Raw genomic sequence first — 21,187 nt, forward strand, 5'->3', positions numbered from 1 at the left:
TTTACAGAAAAACCTACATTTATTATTCAGTCTCAAACAAACATACATCAACTATAAAACAGGCCGTACAAGCTCTCGGTTTTCCCAATTATCCACAAAATAGCATGGCAGCATCCGTAGGAAGTGTGCAGATCACATCCAGAACAGCCCTCAGAAAACGAGGACATACTTCAACTGAGTCTCAGGAGGCGGACTGTGTTTTGGTCAGACTGAAGCGCTGTCGTAGCACTGTTAAAACTCCAACTGCAACTTTTCATGAGAAGAGGCGAGTCAACCAAGGCTAAATGATAGGATTGTGCAAAAAAGAAAAAAAAAAAAAAGAAAAATGCTTTTGAGCTGCTGCCTCTATGTGGCTCCAGTTGTGGTGAGAACCATTCATGATTTATTAGAGCGCCTGCCTCATTACTGAGTGTTACATTTACGTTTGTGACGGGGACTTACGAGCATTTCACCGGGGAGCTCTTCCGTACGTTCAACAGTGAAAACATTCAAATCACGCTTTGATTCCTCTCTGATTAGACTGTCAAATCTTAATAATTTTTTTTTTTTTTAGAACAAACGTCAGCAAAGCACAATACAACCCAGTGAAATCTGAACAAATTCCAACATACTGCAAGCCAGCCTTCCTCAACCCGGGTTTCTTCCTCCTATTAGGATACGTTGTGATATGTACACACAGACAATATAAAAGGCAAACTATAAGTTCACTGTATTTTGTGAATAATTTAAAAAATTAAATTAATACAAATTTCCGTGTCAGCTTGAAGGCATACGCAAGTCGTCACGTGTACTCTCGTCCGTTTCCAACGCATCGGAAGACGTCAATAAACCTGATGTCGACAAAAAATGAGAAGGGGGCAGCCATGTTGACTAACAGATGTCTTACGCGCACGTATGTGATGCACAAGGTCTCTTATGCTTTGCTTCGGCTGAGACGACTGGCGTAGAAGCTCCGTCTCTGGACACCAGCCAGCGCTAAACACACTTGCTCCCTGTTCTGCTCCTCCTCCTTCAGTTTGGCGAGCAGTGGCCTTTATTCACATGGAGAGGAGGAGGAGGAGGAGGAGGAGGAGAGATAGTCACATGCGTGGGGGAGGTCTGGCTGGAGTGGGAGGCGGCCCCCCTCCCCGGCTCGGCGCAGGCCGGGGGGATTCCAGTGTCGGCCATCTGTGAGGGCTGCAGGAACACGGAGGTGGCGGCTCCTCTCAGCAGGAGCAGTTCCCACAGCCCTTCACGCCGTTGAGGATCTCCTCCTGCAGCTTCTTCCTCTCCTCCTCCTTCTGGGACAGCCTCTCCACCGGCGCTTCGGGCGGGGTCTTGCCGCTGTTGAGGATTCTGCTGTTCTGGGCGTTCCACAGCTCGCCGTACAGGCTGCCCGGGGTGCTGAGGAGGGCCTGGTGGCTGCCTCGTTCCGCCACTTTACCCTGAGAGAGAGAGAGCGAGCGAGAGAAACGGCGCAGGGAACGCCGAGTGAGAGAAGGTCTGGGCGAGGGAGCTTGGCGAGGGGCTCGGAGCACCCGAGTCCTATAGTTAGCGCATCTCCATGACACAACGCTGACCACACTCTCAGCGGAGAGTCAGCTCTCCCCCAGAATCCCTGCCGCCTCCCCAACAACTGTTGCATTCCTCTCGCAGACGCACATCCACACACGGCAAACACACATCCCTCCCACACAGTCCAACACAAACGAAGCCCCCCCCACCTCCCCCCTTCCCCCCACCTCCCATGAGCATGCAGAGGTGTTGGCATCATCTTTAGTGCGCCCGGGATGAGCATGTGACTGCTTCCGCTCGTTATTTTAATGAGCACCCCAGGCAGTCCTCTGCTAGCGACACCGGCAACCGCCATGGCGACATCACACAAAAACATGCCTCCTCGCCACGACCCTCTGATCCCGGCCATCTGACAGCGGAGACATGGAGCCGCGCGCTCAAGTCGCCACAGTTCAAAGACGCCTCTTCTTATTTTATCCTCCCCGACTGGAGCGCTGCAGGGAAATGTCACTTCACCTGCGTTACTTTTTTGCATTAACTCTCACGCTGCAGATATCTGACCCCACTCCATCTCTTCAGCGAGTCTACAAGCCCACCCCGTTACAGTTCCTGGGTGTGTGTGTGTGTGTGTGTGTGTGTGTGTGTGTGAAGCCCCACACGCAGCGGCAACGCACAGAAACGTGGTTTTAAAACAATGGTCTCTGTCCGTGGCGCACTCTCACTCAGGCTGTGTTTACACTTGGCAGATTTAAGCTCGATTAAAAGGAACTGCAGTGCGACTGCTCCGTTAGTGCCGTTCATTTGTGGAAGTGTGAACGCTGCCATCTGAACCCTGGTGTTCGCTGAACAAGCGGTCCAAGCGCTGCTGCTGCTGCTGAAGGGCTCTCGGTTTGCCTTTAAAAACTCCGGCTGGCGCCGCACCGAGCAAAAAAAAAAAAAAAAAAAAAAAAAAAAAACGTCTAAAACAACCAAACGAGACGCCTGAGACATACGAGCTACCGTCTCTCTCAGGCGTCGTCATATGGAGTTGTGCATGCAACAATCACAAATGGCGGTGGGTTCACAGTCATGTCAGACAGCTGTCCAAGTTCAGTCACATGGTTCCAGTCACAAAAAGCATCGATCGTGTGTCTGCTCCACGCTTCAGCCTGGATCCGGTACCGGCGCGCCGATGGGGAAAAGCCTGAGACCACGATCTCCAGGAGAAAAAAAGCTCATTTTAATGGCGATCACCATGGAAAGACATGTTTAGCCCTGGATAAGGCCTCATCAGTGTCTGGGAAGCCGGCCCATACATTATTAGTCACTGAGACAAACAAGACACGCCATCTGACCAAAACAGCCAGTCAAGTCTGACTGCTTTAATGAGCCCTTATGGAGAAAATAATACTTTCACTTCTCCCCGCCGAGTCCTGTTGTTGAAGTTAATGAGAAGAGCTAAACAAAGCATGTGTTTATCACATACGTTCAAGAAAGGTAACCAGAAATAAATGAGTGCTGCAAAGCGTGGACACTTGCTAAATTCTTCTTCTTTGGCAGTGCGCCGGGGGTCGCAGAGTGCAGGTCGCCGTCCTTCCCTTCGATGCAAAATCCTTTAATTGGACTGGCAATTAACACCGAGCGCATTTATACTAGGACACTCTGAACTGTCATATAATTTGCTTTTAATGCAGCTGACATTACGGCTGCAAATCAGGGAAAGAAGATGATCAGGTTAAAAAAGAAAAAAAAAAGAAAAGAAAAGAAAAAGAAAAGTGGATGAGCCCTTTACCTCATTGAGCACTATAATCTCATCTGCGTCGACTATTGTGGAAAGTCTGTGGGCGATGAACACCGATGTCCTGTCCTTCACCATCGCCTTCATTGAACTCAGGATGTTCTGCAAGCACACAAAGACAAATAACGGCACCACTCTGTTAAGCTTCACAAGAGCATCTGATAATCCAAAGAGAAATAGTTACTGGCTCACAATGAAGATGGTGTGGGGGGGGAGAGAAGAAGAAAGAAGAGCATGAATGACAGGATATATATGAAATCTACTCCCAAAGTTTGATTTGAAAGAGAAGCTAAGTCAACATAATGTTGCTCGGCAACATCCACCTTCATATGCTTTCTTTCCCCCCCCCGTCTTGTGTTTACATATGATAATTTAAAAACAGCATCGTGGTGGGAAGCAACAGAAAATCTCAATTAACAACGGCGTCTAGTGCCCAACTCTGTTTTTTTTTTTTTTTGTTTTTTTTTTTGCTCAAGTTCAGAGCAGGCATGCTGAACTTTCTCATTAAATGTAACATTTACAAAGACTGTGTGGTTTAAGCTAAGCTGGGGATTAAGTAGGAGAAAACAGTGGCAGGTGGCAAGGGAGAACAAGGGGGTGGTATGTGCGTGCACGTGTGTGTGTGTGTGTCACAGCAGGTACGTGACGCAGAAGTGAGCTCAATTATTGTGTACCTTCAGCAGGTGACTGAGTGGGCGTCTGTTTAGCGAAACGTGCGCGCAGACTCATCTGAGCGTTGCTGGGCATTTGGCGTGTGTGTGGCCGCGGCCGCCGGGGAGCAGGTGTGTGTGTGTGTGTGTGTGTGTGTGTGTGTGTGTGTGTGTTCAGACTCACCTCTTCGGTGATGGAGTCGAGGGACGACGTGGCTTCGTCGTACAGCAGGATGGGCGGATTCTTCAGGATTGCGCGGGCGATGGCGACTCGCTGCTTCTCCCCTCCTGAAAACCAGAGACGCGGCGTCACGGACGGTTCGGCGGCCCTGAATCTCCTCATCATGTAATCACCTTTACATGGAAAGTTGACACAGCACCAACGCTACAGTCTGCTAAAGCAGACTTTCATTTAATTGTGAGGAGAGAGAGAAAAAAAAAAAAAAAAAGAAAAAAGTCAGCGGGACTGAAAGATTTCTCCCACTGTGTCTGTCTCGGCCGTTATTACATATGAGCCGAGTGTGGCCTCTTGAAAGCAAGCGGCGTTCAGCGAGTGTAAATATTGCTGGCAGTGGAGAACGGCAATGAAGGAAGTTAGGAGCCTGAGCGCCCAGACTGCCCCCTCCCTGATCACCCCCCCCACCCCCCCCTCCTCCCCCTCCTCCTCACACACTCACTGGCAGCTGTCACGTACGGCAGCAGTGAAATTAATGAGAAGTTAGTCATGTCTTTATTTTGTCCGTTCCCTCACTCACTCAGTCTCTCCACACACAGAGAATCTGTGCTGCCGGTAATTGCGTCTTGAATGTTGAGCGGCGCCGCTCACACACTGTGTGTGTGTGTGTGTGTGTGTGTGTGTGTTTACGTGGGTTAAATGAGTTGCCGAGTGATGCTAGGAGCCCAATACTACACAGCCTTGTGTAGATCAAATGAGGGCGACTTGAACTGTAAGACAATACGCCATTAAACCGGTTCACGCGCCGCATGGAAGAAAATGATAAAATGAGGACGGTGCAGCGGCTGAAGATTAATCGCATTATCACAAATCTTTTCAAATGTCATGTTTATGCAAAGAAAAAAAAATTGAATTTAGCATTAAAGGTGCGCACTTGAATCTTACAGCAGAACGTCAGGAGATGGGTGTTTCTGCTGAACACACAAAGCTGAAAACATTCCAAATAAACAGCGGCCTGAAAACACAAAGGTTTCCTATATTTTAGGTATCATGACCTTGGCAGCTCTCAGGACTTTATCAGCACACCACTCTTAGTTTTTCTTAGTCCCCACTTAAAATTCAGTGCACATGCAACGTCTAACTGCATTGGTTTAACCATGCAAACCAGAAAAACTCTTCAAATCAGTGTGTCGGATTCAAAAACAGTCAAGGTTATTTTTTGCTTTTGTAACCAGATGAAGTGGTTCAGAAATGGATGGGAGATTCTGGATGAATAATGTTTTTTTTAAGCATTGCAATTGTGCTAAAAATGCCAAAAAAAATTGACGCGTTTGATGAAATATTGTATGAAATAAGTAGAAACATCTTTGAATTTATCTTCTGTATCCTCCTTCATTACAACATGACGCTCCTCACGGTCTCTAAACCACGAAACAGCTGGTTTTACTGAACCTGGAGGCCTTCAAACTCAAGCAAACAAACTAAGATACACAAATTACCGAATTTACAAAAAAAATTATAATTCAGATTTTGAGGAAAAAGTTTTAATTAGCATTTATTGCTTTTAGAAAGTGTTTTGTTTTTTTTCTTCTTTTTTTAATGTTGGAGCAATTAGTTTGATTTTGGAGACAGAAAAGTAAGCAGTGCAGGTGAGATTTAATACAACTGGAATTGTGAATTTTTCATATTAAATTCAGTCACACTCTTAAGAAATTGGCCTTATTTCTCATAAATGAAAATTTCTTCCCTTATTTTCCCATAAACGTAGCTCTGGAGTAATCAATTAAGTATAAATATTAAATGACTACCTTAAAAGTACAAATGTTTTTCTGATTTTTTCCTCAACTGAAACCTTTTTATAACATATTATAATGTGAGATACTTGAAACGGCTTCGTTTATTTATATCTTCTTAGGGTACAAAATTCACTTTTGAACAATATGCTATTTTTTGAGATGCAGTTAACGCTTCTACAGTAAACATTCATTCATTCTTTGTGCTGAATTCTGAATTCTCTGTGTTGGATTAGCAGCAGGTTACTGAGAAAGATGGTTCTCAGCTTTGTAAATTCATCCGGGGAGTGGTGGGGGGGGGGGGGGGGGGGAGAATGACAAAACACACAGCTCTTTTCGCTGCTTCTGTACAGAGACCCTGTTTAAACAATCAGCATAGCGGTGAAGCAAACCTGACAGCTTGAGGCCCCGCTCCCCAACCTGGGTGCCATAGCCATGGGGCATCCTGAGGATAGCGTCATGGATGCCTGCTAGACGCGCCACTTGGTAAACCTCCTCCGGTGTCGCGTTGATGTTCCCGTACTGCAGGTTGTAATAAATGGTGTTGTGGAACAGAACGGCATCCTGACAACAACAACACAGTTTGGAGAGGAGAGAGAGAGAGAGAGGAAAAAAAAAAAAAAGAGGCTTCAGAGAGTGTTTTTTATTGCAGCAAAGACAGAAAAAGAGGACTGCAGAAAGCGAGCGCGGGGATACGAGGGAGACAGAGAACCAACGCAAATGACTAAAATATGTTCATGTACCATCTGTTCAGAGCAGCCTCTGAGCTCACTGCAGTAAAAACCTGACTGGATTCAGCTTATTTATGGGGCTTTCGTTAACTGTTAACGTTACTTTGTTCTATGCTGCCCCCTTGTTGCGCATCGCCACAACAATAATGCTCAAGTAAAACACTTACAACTTAAAGACAGCGGCATATGGGCAATAAACTGTAGTTAAAAAAAAAAAAAACTCAAAGAGGGAAATGCAGGGCTTGGATTGAATTTGTCAAATGTGATTGTGTTTTGTTGTGTCTGTGTGTCTCAAACCTGAGGTACGACCCCCAAAACCTTCCTCAGGCTGTCGAGGCTGACGTCGCGGATATTCTGCCCCCCGATGTAGATGTTCCCCCGCTGGGGCTCGTAGAAGCGGAACAACAGGCGCACAATGGTGCTCTTCCTGCAACCAGACGTGGAACCAATCGTCAGCATCGTTATGTCTGCGAGCTGCACTTCCCCCCACCCCCGCCACACGGTCTGTAGATCAAATCCCACAACCACGCTGGAAACACCTTGCTGCTCAGCTCTGTGGCTCTGCGACGGGCGACCTACCCCGACCCGCTGCCACCGACGACGGCCACCTTCTTCCCGGCCGGCACCTCGAACGACACGCCGTTCAGGACTTTCTGGCCCTCCAGGTACTCGAAGTAGACGTCCTCGAAGCGGATGGTGGCCTCCTGCGGCGTGACGTTTATCGCCGGCGCCAGATCCTTCTCCTGGAGTGAGCCGCGAGAGAGAGAGAGAGAGTTGGGACGGAGCGAAACGGAAAGAGAACAGCCGGTGGCGGAGAAGGCCTGACGTGATGCAACACGACTCCAACACCTTGTAAAGACGCATAACGCTGGAGAATGGAGCCGGCTGCATAAAGCGCAGACGTTCAGAGAAAATCGGAGAGGTCGCTTCAAGAGACCGTCTGAATCTTCACACGCTGCCCTTCGCCGCGCCTGAAGGATCAATAGGCGTGAAAACTTTCAGTGCATCCCGGGCTCCATAGTGTGAGAGACACAGCCAAGGTTAGCGGTGAATAAAACACTTAGTGCTTCGCCTGAGTAAAAGGCCGTTCTGTTCCGTTTCTATACTACCTAACAGCAACATAATCACCCACAATCCACCTCGGCCAATTAATACAAATACCTCTCAGTCCATTAGTATAAACAGATGATAATTTCAACCCCCCAACACGGGGAAAAGGCTAAATAATTTATGTTTTATTTTGTGTCGCAATTTCAAGTGAGGAGGAGTTTTAAATTATTGTACATCTACATAATAGGCCCGTGAGCTTCACAAAAACAGGATTCAGACAGTAATGGCCTCCTGGGCAGTGGCGTCCCACCGGGCCTCACAACGAGGAGGAATATTACTGATGAGTGGATAAATAACTGGACGGGTTCATTCTTCCTCCTGTAACTGCAGGCTGGCGTTGGGAACGACCTTCGCGTTGTCAGGCGGCGGCCGCACATTTGCACCGGAGTGCATTCCTCCGGGCGCACGGCGGCGTGCGTCGCCGGGAACAAAAAAAAAAAAAAAAAAATGACTACAACTACATGAAAAGTCTCACAAAAGTACACACGTGCATCTCAAAACAACGTATTTCTCAAGTCGAAGCTGCGAAGCTTCAAGCGTTTTTAAAATTTAATATAAAGCTGTCGGGTAAAAACAAAAGGAGGACAAGAAACTGCTCTCACTCAAAGTTTTAATGTCTGGAGATTCACCGTATGGACTTCAAAATCAGAAAGGTTTTAAATCTTTCCACTGAAGTAAAATTACGAATAAATACATGGAAGATCTACTGTTGAAATTATGGGATACATTTTTTTTCCATTTTAATATTTTGTTTCAGCCGGATAAGGCTTCGAGTGACTCAGACAACACAAGAGCGATTTTCATTTCATTTGTAAAATCTGAACCGTGAGTCGTCAATTAACTGAAACACTGATGTGACAAGAGAGATTATAATAAAAAATAAATAAATCAGGGAAAGCGATCATAATTGCCAAGTTAAAAAAAAAAAAAGATTATCATCATTATTGGGACATTCCTCTAGATAAATTACATTTTATATTGCAACTCTAAAATACTGACTTTCTCAATTTCTCTGCATTGAAATGACCAAAGAAAGTCCAGCAGCGTCCAGCGACAGAGGAGACGTCTCCACATGGTGCCAGACGGTGGCACAATACGGACAAGCTCTCATCTGCCAACAAAAACAAGAGTGAAAAGCCATGCAGAACAGATCTGCAATGTTTTACAGTAAACTCAGTGGACGCTGCATTGCAACATGTCCGGACAAGGCTTCCTCTTGTGTTTCGCCACATTTTCGTCCGAGGACCACCCTCAAGATTGTCTCATTGCCTCAGCTTGGACATCGACATCTGACGTATCCGTCAGTCACAGCGTCTCCTCTGAGAGCAACAGTAACGACTCTGGAGGCTCAGTCGCAACACTGCTCAAATCCAAAAGCAAATAAAAAAATCACATTTTCCATTAGAACGGAGGGATCTGCAGCTAATTTGGTGATACTGCGATTACATGACTCATGCTTGGCGGCAAAAATGATCCGTCTTCCAATTACAGTCACGTCTCAAAATGTTTGAACACACCAATCTCCAAAAGACCGAATAAAAATGACCAGCTAAATAAACCCTGACGAGGTTATAATTATATTAAAAAATACACCTTCATGAGTCTAAATCTCCAATAAATCTCCCGGTCGTAAGGAGCCACGGCTGTGCAGGAGTTTTGTCATCTTTAAACACGAATACACACAAGTGAAGCGATGCACGAGCGCCGATAGACCAGGAAGCACCTGAGTCACATCAAGCACATAATTACTGTGTTTGACTCCAACCTATCATTTTTTACAGCACATGCGGGAACGTCAGCCATGCAGCCACGAGAATAACACGGCCCGGTGCTAAAATCCTTCATTACTCGCTCAGTTATATCTCCGAGTTACCTCTGGAGAAAAGCTATGGGCGCAACGCTCGGCCTTGTTTATTTGCTCTCGGTTTCGAGATCACGTTGATTTCCTATCATCACTTTGTCCTAAATTCGGGGGTTACCTTGATCTTGGTGTCGACGCTGAGCAGGGTGAAGAGCGTGTTCATGTCGATGAGGGCCTGCCTGGTCTCTCTGTACACCGTGCCCAGGAAGTTGAGAGGCAGGGAGAGCTGGAAGAGCAGGCCGTTCACCATCACCAGGTCGCCCACGGTCATCGTACCTGCGCGACAACCACACGACAATTTACAGAAGATATCACATAATCTGGCTCTATTGTATCATGTAAGTGTCCCTGGCTGCAAGATTTGGAAAGAAAAAAAAAAAAAAAAAAGCACTCAACCATTTCTTTTTTTCTTTCAAGTTGGCAAAGCAGACAAAGCATCTCCACCCCCTGTGATTTCATTTTCTGCATCAAGGCTATTTTATTTCCTATTCATGCCACTTTTTCATGCTTGCTGTGCTTTGTTCTCATTTAGTTTCTATTATCCAGTTCAGTAAGGGTTTTACTTGTCGGTTTCATCTGTCCATTTGATTTCCATTTGATATTTCTAAGCTTTTCTTTTCTTTTTTTCTAATTTGCAGTCGGCACAAATCACAGGCATGAAGAATTCCATTCTGATCAGGTGAGGCACTTTTCACACTGAAATTACCACCGGCGGGTGTTGTAGCAGTTCTTCAGTGCTGCCTTCCAGTTTTTCTTGAGCTTTTTTTTTCCCCCCAGTGTTGCAAAGTGACGTAATGAAGGACACGCCCACATTTAGTCCGTTTTCCGATTGTAAACAAAGGGCAGCCTCTGATTTTTTTAACTATAACTTTTTGCAGGATGGTTGCATTGTGGCATATTAACATAAAAAAAAAAAGTTTACTTGACTCTTTGCATACAGCTCTGCCATCGAAGAACTGAGTATTAAGTCAAGAGTTTTCAACAATGGAGGCAGATGGAGAGCAGCACTGAACGTAGCTCACGCCTGCCGATTTCACTCCACACTTCAACACAAAAACGGAAAATCTCTCATTCACCTGCTGTAATCCCTTTGCTGGCCAACAGCATGATGGCGGTGAGGCCAACACTGAAGATGGCGCTCTGGCCAAAGTTGAGCAGGGCGAGGGTGGAGGTGGTTTTCAGAGAGGAGGACTCGTAGGTCTTCAGGAAGCCGTCATACCTTTCAGCTTCGTATTTCTCATTGTTGAAGTACTGCGAGCGAAAGGAGAGACGTGAAGAGAAGAGAAAGGAGACGGGGAGACGGGGTCACGGAGACAACGAAAGGATTCACGGAAAGAAAGAAAGTGTAAGTCGAGAAAGAAAGAGTGAGAGATACAAATGTGGCTCAGGGTAAAGGTTAAGGAAGCATGGAGAGCCGTGTCGGGCAGACAGACACTTTAGTGCAGCCTGCCTCAAGGCTGCATTTGTTCTCGGTGACCGCTCTGGGCATCGTCTGGGTCTCCGTTGGCCTCTAAAGCACTTTTTCATGTCTATGTATTTCCACGCGCTCCCAAATGATTTTAAAGGAAGTGGAGGGCGATACAACAGAATCCAGAGCCTGCTTTGCCGAGCGGGCTGCGGATCTGCAGCATTTGGCAGAGCATCACGACTGTAGCAAAAACAACAGCTCCCAACATTAGGCAGTGGTTCCTGGAAGGGAAAGGCGAAGCATCACTCGCAAGTTAAACAAGAGCTGCTGCAGAGAGTATTCATCGCCGGTGTCATCGCCCTGTGTATTTACATCTTGAGCAGCTTCCACAGACACCTACATCGCCGAGAGAACAGCTCTCTCCAGTGTTACGCCACACAAGCGGCACTAATTCAGATTAAGACATGCAGCTTTTAGACAACAAAAAAATAAAAATAAAAAAGCTTCATGAATCAGCCACAAGCACATCTCTCACACATCTCTTAAACGGCGTCTGAAACAACAACAATCCTCCTCAACTCGGCTGCCAATTACCTAATATTGTTACTGTACCGCTGTTTGTTTAGTTTGCAATATTGTTTTTCTGCTTTGGTTAAGTGGGCGATTTGCCTCTCTAGCTGTCGGCGCCGGAGCGCTGCGGCTGCAGCCGTGCCGTTTTATTTGCATATAAGGAAATGCAGTAAATGAGAGCGTGTCAGAGAGAGGAAGGAGAGAGAGAGAGAGAGAGAGGGAGAGACGCACATGGAGGACAAACCGAAGCAGTGCACGGCGCCGTGCTCAGGTTCTCATCCAGCCCTTTGTGAAAGTGGAACGGATTTCTGAGTGGGCGGAGATCTAATTACATATGCACACTCACAGCTCAGAGTGATGCTAAATCTGGCCGCATTGACACAGATGACACAAAATAACACAGAACAAAACGTTAAGAAAAACAGGACAAAAAAAAAAAAAAAAAAAAAGAAATAAGACAGGGAAGAAAATAACATGATAACCAAAATATATTTCCAAAACACCACACTGAAAACTTGATTGTGCACAGTACACAAACTAACAGAATTACCTCCAGAAAGCCTAAAAAAAAAAACAGCAGTTTGATGAGTAAAAAGTAATATTTACAGACCATCACGTCTAAACCATCAGCTGTCTCTGAGACTGAACTATAAACCACTCCGGCCCTGTGCTGACATTTCTATTGAAAACACACTCTCCAATGACGGGAACCTTTCAGTCCAAAACTATAATTGAAACACAATTTGGGTCATTGGCTAAAGCTGGAAAATAGTCCTGAGTGTCCGGTGATAAATGTCTCTTTGTTTGCAGTGACTGGAATGACATTTACAAAAAAAAAAAAAAAAAAGGGGGCTGGAAAATTTCACACTGAGAGAAGAAGAGAGCGGTGGACAATAAGACTGAAAGAGCGAGACAAAGAGACCAGAGGAACAAAACCTCTGCCGGTAAACACACTCACCCCACTGAAGACCAATCAACGAGCTAAATACGACAGACAAAAAATGCTGATGCCAGTTTTTTTCTTGAGATCGTACAAGAATGTGTTTTTGAGTAGATGTTAAGGAGAATAAACCATCTAAATAAATGACTAAATAAAAACTGTTCTCCATGACATTAACGGGCGGCTCAGCGAGGCACGATATATCGAGCTTTTTATCTCAACATAACAGCAAATGAAAGACAATCAATGACGCTGAATTATTGCTCCTCCTGCATTGATTGAGGTCACGCTGCAGGTTCAGGGGCTTGATTTCGTCGCTCATGTTGGTTTAAATTATTTTTGAGGCATCAACAGGTAAAAACTTCACAACAATTCATAAGAGAAACGTCACTAAGTGAATTTACTTACGCTTTGATTACGACTTGAATGGTGGAGAGCACAGAACAAATCAATAATTAATATCTTTATGAATACTGAATTCCTTCATAACAACAAGAGGTTTCAGACGCGTCCTCCAGTGGTCTTATCGGGCGTGAAGCTGCGCCGCAATAACTTCAGGGATGTGAGAGAATTTAGCAGCGGCTGCCTTTGACAGCCATAAATTTCACCGCTCTCACTCAGGAGACATTTAAAGTGATTTAACAGTTTTCATGTAGTGAGAAACAGAAAGAGAGATTAAAAGACAAACTGACAATGGCAATCATTCCAGTAAAACACTGTTATCGCAAAACGCCTCAATATTTGTTCACGTCAGTGCGCCTGGCTTAAGTGTAAAGAGAAAAAAAAATGACTTGGGAGAAGAGGAAAAAAAAAAAGGAAAGGGGAGGGGTGAGGCAGAGCATGAGGCCGGTGTGTGTGTGTGTGTGTGTGTGTGTGTGTGTTTGTACACGTGTGACTGTGCTCAGGGTTGAAACTCACCTTAACGGTCTCATAGTTGAGCAGCGAATCGATCGCTGCATTGCCTGCTTCGTTGTCTGCTTTGTTCATCTCTATTCGGAAACGGGTCCTGAACATAAACACACACACACGCACGCACGGCGACACGGGGATCTTTATCACGACAGGATTCAGGGTAAATGTGACTCTCCATAAAAAGACAAATCTAAAAGCTTCACTTCAGTTTGTTTTTCCCAAACAGAAGCGGCCCTCGGTCTTACCGCCACTGAGTGATGAGAATGGTGAACAGGGTGTACGCTGACAGGGTGCCCAAGGCCACTGCTGCAAACTGTCCGCCGCACTTATAATACTGCAGGAGAGAAGAGTACAGTGAGGACAAAGCATCTTTTCACAGCCTGTAACTCACGGCGCTGTGATAAAGAGTCAAGCGTGCGCAGCCCGACCGCCGGACTCCGCTGCTGGCATCACGCAGTGTTTTCGCCGGTTGCTGTTTCTGACCGGTCCGCTATGAAACCCAGTGTCACAAATGGGCAGGAGAGCGTCGGGCAATCATGCTAATGCTTTAGCTATTTGGGCAATGGTGTCTGTCCTCATTATAGGTGATCTGACATTACGGTCCAGAATGGAGGCGTAGCGTGAAGCTATAGACGAGCCGGAGGGGGGTTGGGGGTCTGTTTAGGGCAGATTCTGCAGGAGATCATTAAGCGGCTGCGAAAGCTTTGGGATTCATCAGCGACACTAATGGGTCCTGTGTTCCCACTAAGAGTTAACAGGAAATCATATTCCATTTAGCATGTAAATGAGACAATATCAGAAAAATTAATTTCCAGACGATCTGCTGTGAAGAGTGTCAAGGTGGGGGAAGGTCCTGAAGGGACATTCAGGAAAAAAGCAACAACGAGAAAATGTGAGCAATGTTTAAAGCAAGGGAACAAGCATAAAGACTGCAATAATGTGTAACTTCGGCTTAATAAGAAGGTGGAACTCACCAAAATGGCACTAACAAGGCCCATTTCGAAGATGGTGGGTCCCAGGTTGAAGACGAGTGCGCTGAGGACGAAGGAGATGCCCCGCGTGCCGCGATCAATGGCTTTGGACAGCGCCCCAGTCTGGCGACTGAGGTGGAAGCCCAGATCCAGGTTGTGCAAGTGAAGGAAAACGTTCTTGGCGATGCGCCGGATGGAGCTTTGGGCCACTTTGCCGAACACAGTGTTCCTCAGCTCATTGAAGAGCGCTGCACAAGCCCGCGAGGCGCCATCTGGGCCAGCAGAGGGGAAAGAGAGACAGTTTAGGACACCTCCTGTGAAATACTGGGAGCTTTAAATGATGGCGGCTGCTCAGTGAGAATCTAATGTCTTCCGAAATATACAAACAGAAAATAACATAAAGAAGAGTCTGATCAGTGACCTTTGTCGATCCTATTAGACGGAAAGCAACATATTGAGGCAGCTGGGACTGGACAGGCTTCAGGACACGTCTTATATAATGGAAGAAAGCATTGTTGCCTTTTTTTGTATTGCTGCCTTTTTTTGTATTGCATTTGCTTTGTATTTGCCTTGAAAAAGGCAACAATGCACCAAAAACAAAATATGTGACCTTTGAACTTAAAGTGTTATAAAAGCTGATTTGAAAGCATGACTGTCGCAAATTGGTTTTGGTCTGCGTTTGAATGACACGTCGCCTTCCTATGGCGGTTTGACCAACTGGCGCGAGTACACAACTCCTGCGCCGAGACTGAAGAGCGGGGGGCGGTAATCGCCGTGTCTGCCGGTCGTCATGGGGCCATAATGTGGCGTTAAATAGGAATGCTCATCTAATGAACAATGTGTCCACATCTGACAAGGTAGCATCGCAGAATGCAGCCTTTTCAACCAAATCATACCGGTCATTGGGAGCTCAAAGTACCGGACCCAGGATGTCACAGAGACGGGGGGGGGGGGGGATCTCTTCAGCATCTTTTCTGTCATCTTGATTCATACTGTCTGGAGTCGTGGTCATACAGTCCAATGATTAACCATGAAGCATGAGAGTGCAGGTCTAAGTGGGCTCTTCATACTAAGTGTCTTCATGGTGAAGTGTTCGTTGCATGCAAGATAATGACAGTCAGGACTGAAGAGGAACTGGATTTTCAGATTCACATATTCAAGCAGTGTTGATATGAACTCAATACAGTGAAGAAAAAATCAGCAAGGCTTTTAATCACAGATTAGTCCTGCATTTATTATTACTCCACTTGGTCCTGGTGTGAAAGTAAACACTGAGTGTGTGTCGTCTGTTTCAGTGTTTTTTCACTGACCACGTCATTCTCTGGTGCAGTTTCTGGCTCAGGGGTTTTCAGTTTTTAATAATCATAATAAACTATCTTTATGTACTATTCATACATCCTGAAAACAAATAAAACAAAGTCAAAACCAAGTTTCAAGAACAACAACCTGAAAGCTTTTAATTGGAAACTAGTCATTTAAATAAAGGTGGAAAATGCAGTATGATGTGAAATTTGGCCTTTTAGCAGTGATTTTATTTTCTGCTGCTAAGCAGATCTGGAACCAGGTTAAATTAGAAGTGTCTCCAGAATATGAACCAAATTGCTTTTGTGCTTCATGCTTTTAATGAAAAGAAGAAATCCACGCCACATATCGATCCCGATGCTAACACTGGTCCATGATGGATAGTACTTATGTTTGGTTTATCAGAGTGCAGTACAGACACACGTCTGAAAGAAAGCTTCACTACACTCTGACTCGGAAACAGAAGTAACTGGATCACCAAACGCAAAATGAGGTGAACATTTCCACTTGGTTTCAGTTTGCAAGTGTTTCTAAAATGTGTTTGGTTAGTTGTTGAGATGGAACCTGCAATCGGAAAAGAAGTTCACTTTCACATCTCACCTTTGACCTGTTGTACTTAAAGGCCCATTTGGACAAAAAGGAGGATAAAAAAAGACGGTAGTCTCAATGAATGTAGTGGAAGAAACATCTGTGGCCTCCAACATAATACCCAGTCTCGCAGAAAAGGTTAGTGATATCTCTCTCAGTGCTTCAGAAACTGGGCTTACAGGTATACTGAAAACCCGTCCGGACCCTCGAGGGGGGTCGTGAAGATGAACAGAGATGAATTCGGACGCCGAGCAGAGCTCGTAATGTAAATAATGTGAGGGAGACGGGGAGGTTGCGCAGCAGCATTGATATGAATGTGGTGGGAAAGGTCAGTCTGGAGATAATAGGCAGTCCCACGGTCCTCTCTGATGAGCAGGGCACCTGCCAGTGCAACGCAAGTCTGGGACTTACAGCCAATCAGCACCGCCGTTGCCATGGTTGCCACGGTGCTTGGCGCGTCATTCAGGTTTAGCATGTGTCCCGACATCTGGTTAAGCTCGTCCACTGCATACTTAAACATGAAGGGCACCATCACGTTGGTGAGCTGGGAAGACAGAGGCAAGGAGGAAGCACTCAGAGAAAAAGAAAAAAAAAATAAAGCGTGGAAACAGTTTCAAACAGTCCATCACAAAGTCCTATTTTCTCAGTTCTCATTGTTAGTTCTCCATATATGCATAGAAATTGAATTTCCTTCATAACATCTTCCTGAATAACATGCATGTGATTCATGCGGTGGAAACGTGCGCACATATACGTGCGCCGATGTTGACTTGCTGGTGAGGAGGCTGGTGCTTCCTGCTAATGGAATCGAAATGGTTATTAGGGCTAATTAAAAGCACAGGGACAGCTGTGTGACTCAGGCTGGGCGGTCCACTGCACATTAGGGCAGGCAGAACACAGCAAAGCATTTTCATTTGAAACCCATTTCATTTGAACCTCTCCACCCCTAACACAGGCCAGGGCTACTTTATGTTCCCTCACTCAGCCAAATCCTACACGGCACAGTTTTTTTGTGGGGTTGGGGGGGGAGAAATTGCAGCCAGTGTGTAAAAACAGAGCATAAAATAAAACCCTACTGTAAAAGGACACCTAATGATGCTCCATTTGCACTGCATACGCTGCATCTCCGGGGTTCTTGCTTGATACATTTGGGCATTATACTCAGACAATGGAGGTCCTTGGAGTCCCTCAAGGGAAAAACAATATCTGCCACTTTGCTACCAAGACAACAGAACATGACACAAAAATAGCCCGAGCTTATTATCACAGACCCAAAACATGTCCTCAATTTTACCTCCAATACATGAGAAGGTTGAATGCGCTCTTTTAATCCATTAACTGCCAACAACTGGAGATTAAATCGACACGGTGTCAATCTGTACCTGGCGATATGTCATCGCTAATAGAGACGCCGTGTCAAGCAGTGGAGAGAAACCTTCGGGCTACAAGGAATTAGCTTAAGCTATAGGCTGCAAAGGAGACGGAAGGAGCTTCATTTTAAGGCCAACAAAAACAAGAGCTTGCATGTAATAATTTATCTGAAATGAAAATGTCACTGATAATGTGGCTCGCAGAGGTGCGATGCACTGTAACCGCATAATTATGCAGTTGATTTAAAAATTGCATCCACGCGGTCGGTGGCTTCAGTTCAAACAGACAAACTCCAGAAATCGAGGTTAACTCCAGCCAAGCGGGGAAATAGGGAGAGAAGATTGGATTGCATGCGCGCCTTCTCTCCTCCGCGGCGCACACACTAGAGGGAGCCATGCTGGGCGGCAGCAGGACACGCTGATTTCGGAACTGTGAATTGGTGATTGTTTTTCCAGGGTGTAAATTAACGACCATCAACAAAGGATACGGCAGTGCATCACACACTGATCGACGGATGCTATTAATTATCGAGAAACCGGTGACAGTTTTGAATGCATATGGCTGCTTTACGAAGTTTGATCAGAATGCAGAGGGAACCCAAAGTAAAGAGTAGGTGGTGCACAAAATTCATCACGACTTGAGGATGAAATCTTTTGTCAGTGAGACATTACCCTCTAAGGCACAAGTAGCGCCAGGTGGCCCTTTTTGTTTGATGCCTGGAAATCTGAAGCACTTTAAAAAGTAAGGAGTGACGGCTGGGTGGATCATTTCTTGGTTAAGATAATGCATCTTTGGTACAGATGAATGATATGACGTTCATTGATGTTCATTACTTCTATATAGCTATGATTTATGTTAAAAACACTTAAGTATGTTTGAGTCCTCATATATAGAAAAAGTTCTTAGAAATAACAACAATCTGGGTTTGGTGAAATGATTGTAGTTAATCACTCTTTAATACTGTCATTTTGTATTTTCAGAACATTACACTAAATGGCAACACAGCTTACGGCAGTTTAGTCAGTCCTTAGCGCTCTGTATATCGCCTATGTCGATACTAGCAGAATGGCCAATTTGCAACCTATCTTGCAGCCATATTTCTTTGGTATAAAATATAAACAGGAAATTTCTAACAGTGTCGCATCTGTGAAGAACATGGATTTGTGTGTCGAGCAGCAGAGCCGAGTATCGAGGTTGACCAGCTAAAGTATTTGGAGCCTTTCTGTCGTCTCGCAGACTGAAGATCACTGCCGCACCCAGCACGATGCGGATTATATTCTCAGAAGCGTGTTTCTCATTTTTCATTTATTGGCTCTATTATAATTTAATCATTTAACCATTATCACATTTTTTGATCACAAATGTCCTTTTTTGTTTTATTTTTTTATAATTGCCTGGCCACTAAAGCACTGCCTGATTCAATTCAATTAACAGAGCTAGAAAACTAACCATGGTAATACTAAAATAATTGTTTTTTAGATGTGTTTTTGACCCAGCAATGTTTCTAATATTACATGAAAATAGGGAACGGCCACAACAGTCAGTGAGGTTTCTTCTCCGACTAAATGTTACCAGCTTACAAAACAGATATGAGAGCATTTACTGTGGAAACTTCTTTCTTTTGTTGCTCAGTATCATTTTATGAACTGTATTGTTTTAAACCTACGGTGATAAAACAGCATTAAAAGAGTCGATGCATTTGAAAGTTCGTCCAGCCTTCACTGCTAGGGCAGAGTTGTAACTCTACACAAAAACACACAATTACCACATGAAGCTCACAAAGAGAATGATAACACTGAGCGAAAGCAGGAATCCAAGCAAAGGGCGGCTATTTCAGCACAACTAAAATATACAAGTTTTTTTTTTTGTTTTTGTTTTGCCTTATTTCCCACTTTTTTGTTTGCCTTGTAATTTCATGCCTTCACTGGGGATCGGCTAGGTGAACAGTCATGAAATTAAAGAAAAAACACTGAATGAGAAGATGTGTTCAAACTTTTGACTGGTAGTCTATAAACAGCAATACTGAATTTTGAGTTAGAAAAAAACTTGAGTCAAAGCAGCGAAACAGTTCAACATACCACATGGTATTGTTTATTCTCTACAGTACTGTAGAGAAAACCTAAAACATAGCATGTATCACTTGAAAGTACAGTAAATATTCAACATATAACTGAGACAACAGTAAAAGGAGGCACCAAGTCCTGTAATTCTACAAATGTCATTGTTTACACGTTAATTTCCACACAAAAAAATAATAATGGACGTTCTGCTGTATGAGCAGCCGAAGCTCATTTGTTGGACTGCAAAGCAAAAATACAACACTTTTTGCTTCGTTTTTTTTTTTTTTTTTTTTTTTTTTTTTTTTTAAATATCAGTCCCAAATCCCAATCAGCAGAGCTAAACAGCAGGCAGGGCCAGGCTGCTACCAAACAATGAAAGTGCATGTGAAGCTCGCCTCGGCAAGCAGCGCCCCATTGATCTGTGAGATGTTTGAACTAAACACGTGGTTCTGCCGCCTCCTGTAACAATTGTTTGAAAACTGGAGATCTTCCTGGATTAGTCACGTATGCTTCGGGTTGCTTGAGACAGTGCGAACCTAAAGAACGGCCTCTGACTCTTGTGGGTTTATCTGACGTCAGGTTCGACCTTGGCGCATCACGTCTCTCCATTGTGCTTCATTGTATAAAAGGTATGGCTGCTTTCACACTGCGCCGCTCGGCGGATATGAGACCCTGGATCTCAGCAGCTAAAGAGGCATTATGGAAGAATTAAACTATGCCTCTGAAACAAAAACACTACCACTTAACCTAATATGTGTTTTCATTTTAGTGCAGTGAGTAAATGTTGTAAATCTGCTCATCACATGGATAATCGCCACTGTGGAGTGAACTTTAGACTTCACACGACTGCCTCTGAGATGACTTCAGGTCTACTGTTTTGCCACATTATTCATTTAAGCTACACTGATTTACATCGAGTAGAAACATCATATATTGTAACAAGAAGGCATATTATCCTGAGAGCATTTCTCAAAGCATCTGTTCTCAAAATGATAATATTTGTATATTATATAAAATATGACTTCAAATGTACTGAAGGCAAAAAAAAACCAAAGAAAAGACAGATATGAAGCAGGAGCTGCAGCGTCTCTCTCGGCATCAGACAGATAAAAATATACCCGGTGGTGAGACCTGCCTGGGGAAAGCTTTTCTTTTTTTTCTTTTAGCGTGTGTATAATGGGTTAAATTAGCTTGACATTTAAAGAAAAAAAAATAAAAGAGAAGATTGAATCTAATGAAAAAGCACTGACTGAAAAAAAAAAAAAAAAAAATACCTTGGCTCCAGCGAGTAATCCCAGAGAGATGGCAACACGCGCCCGCAGGTCTGGTCTGTCTTTTGGCCACACGTACGACAACATTGCAGACAGGATTTTGGCTGAATTCACCTCCTTCAGCTGTGAAGACGAAACAGCAACAACAACAAAGTTTCTCATCAAACACTTTCCGCTGGTTCGGTTGTGCAAAAACGAGCTGC

At 44.6% G+C, this 21,187-nt stretch overlaps 1 protein-coding gene across 1 annotated transcript in view; it reads right to left on the bottom strand.

Moving 5' to 3' along the window:
- abcb7 (ATP-binding cassette, sub-family B (MDR/TAP), member 7) overlaps nucleotides 1-21,187 on the bottom strand; it is a 25,314-nt gene continuing 4,127 nt past the window's right edge. The window contains exons 4-16 of the mRNA XM_030104289.1: nucleotides 20,988-21,107; nucleotides 16,694-16,826; nucleotides 14,396-14,664; nucleotides 13,667-13,755; nucleotides 13,428-13,515; nucleotides 10,668-10,842; nucleotides 9,710-9,867; nucleotides 7,200-7,363; nucleotides 6,918-7,047; nucleotides 6,282-6,453; nucleotides 4,106-4,209; nucleotides 3,266-3,373; nucleotides 1-1,424 (exon numbers count right to left, since the gene is read on the bottom strand). Coding sequence (XP_029960149.1) covers nucleotides 1,206-1,424; nucleotides 3,266-3,373; nucleotides 4,106-4,209; nucleotides 6,282-6,453; nucleotides 6,918-7,047; nucleotides 7,200-7,363; nucleotides 9,710-9,867; nucleotides 10,668-10,842; nucleotides 13,428-13,515; nucleotides 13,667-13,755; nucleotides 14,396-14,664; nucleotides 16,694-16,826; nucleotides 20,988-21,107 — 1,929 coding nt within the window. The 3' untranslated portion in view covers nucleotides 1-1,205. The remainder of the gene's footprint in view (nucleotides 1,425-3,265; nucleotides 3,374-4,105; nucleotides 4,210-6,281; nucleotides 6,454-6,917; nucleotides 7,048-7,199; nucleotides 7,364-9,709; nucleotides 9,868-10,667; nucleotides 10,843-13,427; nucleotides 13,516-13,666; nucleotides 13,756-14,395; nucleotides 14,665-16,693; nucleotides 16,827-20,987; nucleotides 21,108-21,187) is intronic.

The sequence above is a fragment of the Salarias fasciatus genome, chromosome 2 (genome assembly GCF_902148845.1).
Source record: "Salarias fasciatus chromosome 2, fSalaFa1.1, whole genome shotgun sequence".
Lineage (NCBI taxonomy): Eukaryota > Metazoa > Chordata > Actinopteri > Blenniiformes > Blenniidae > Salarias > Salarias fasciatus.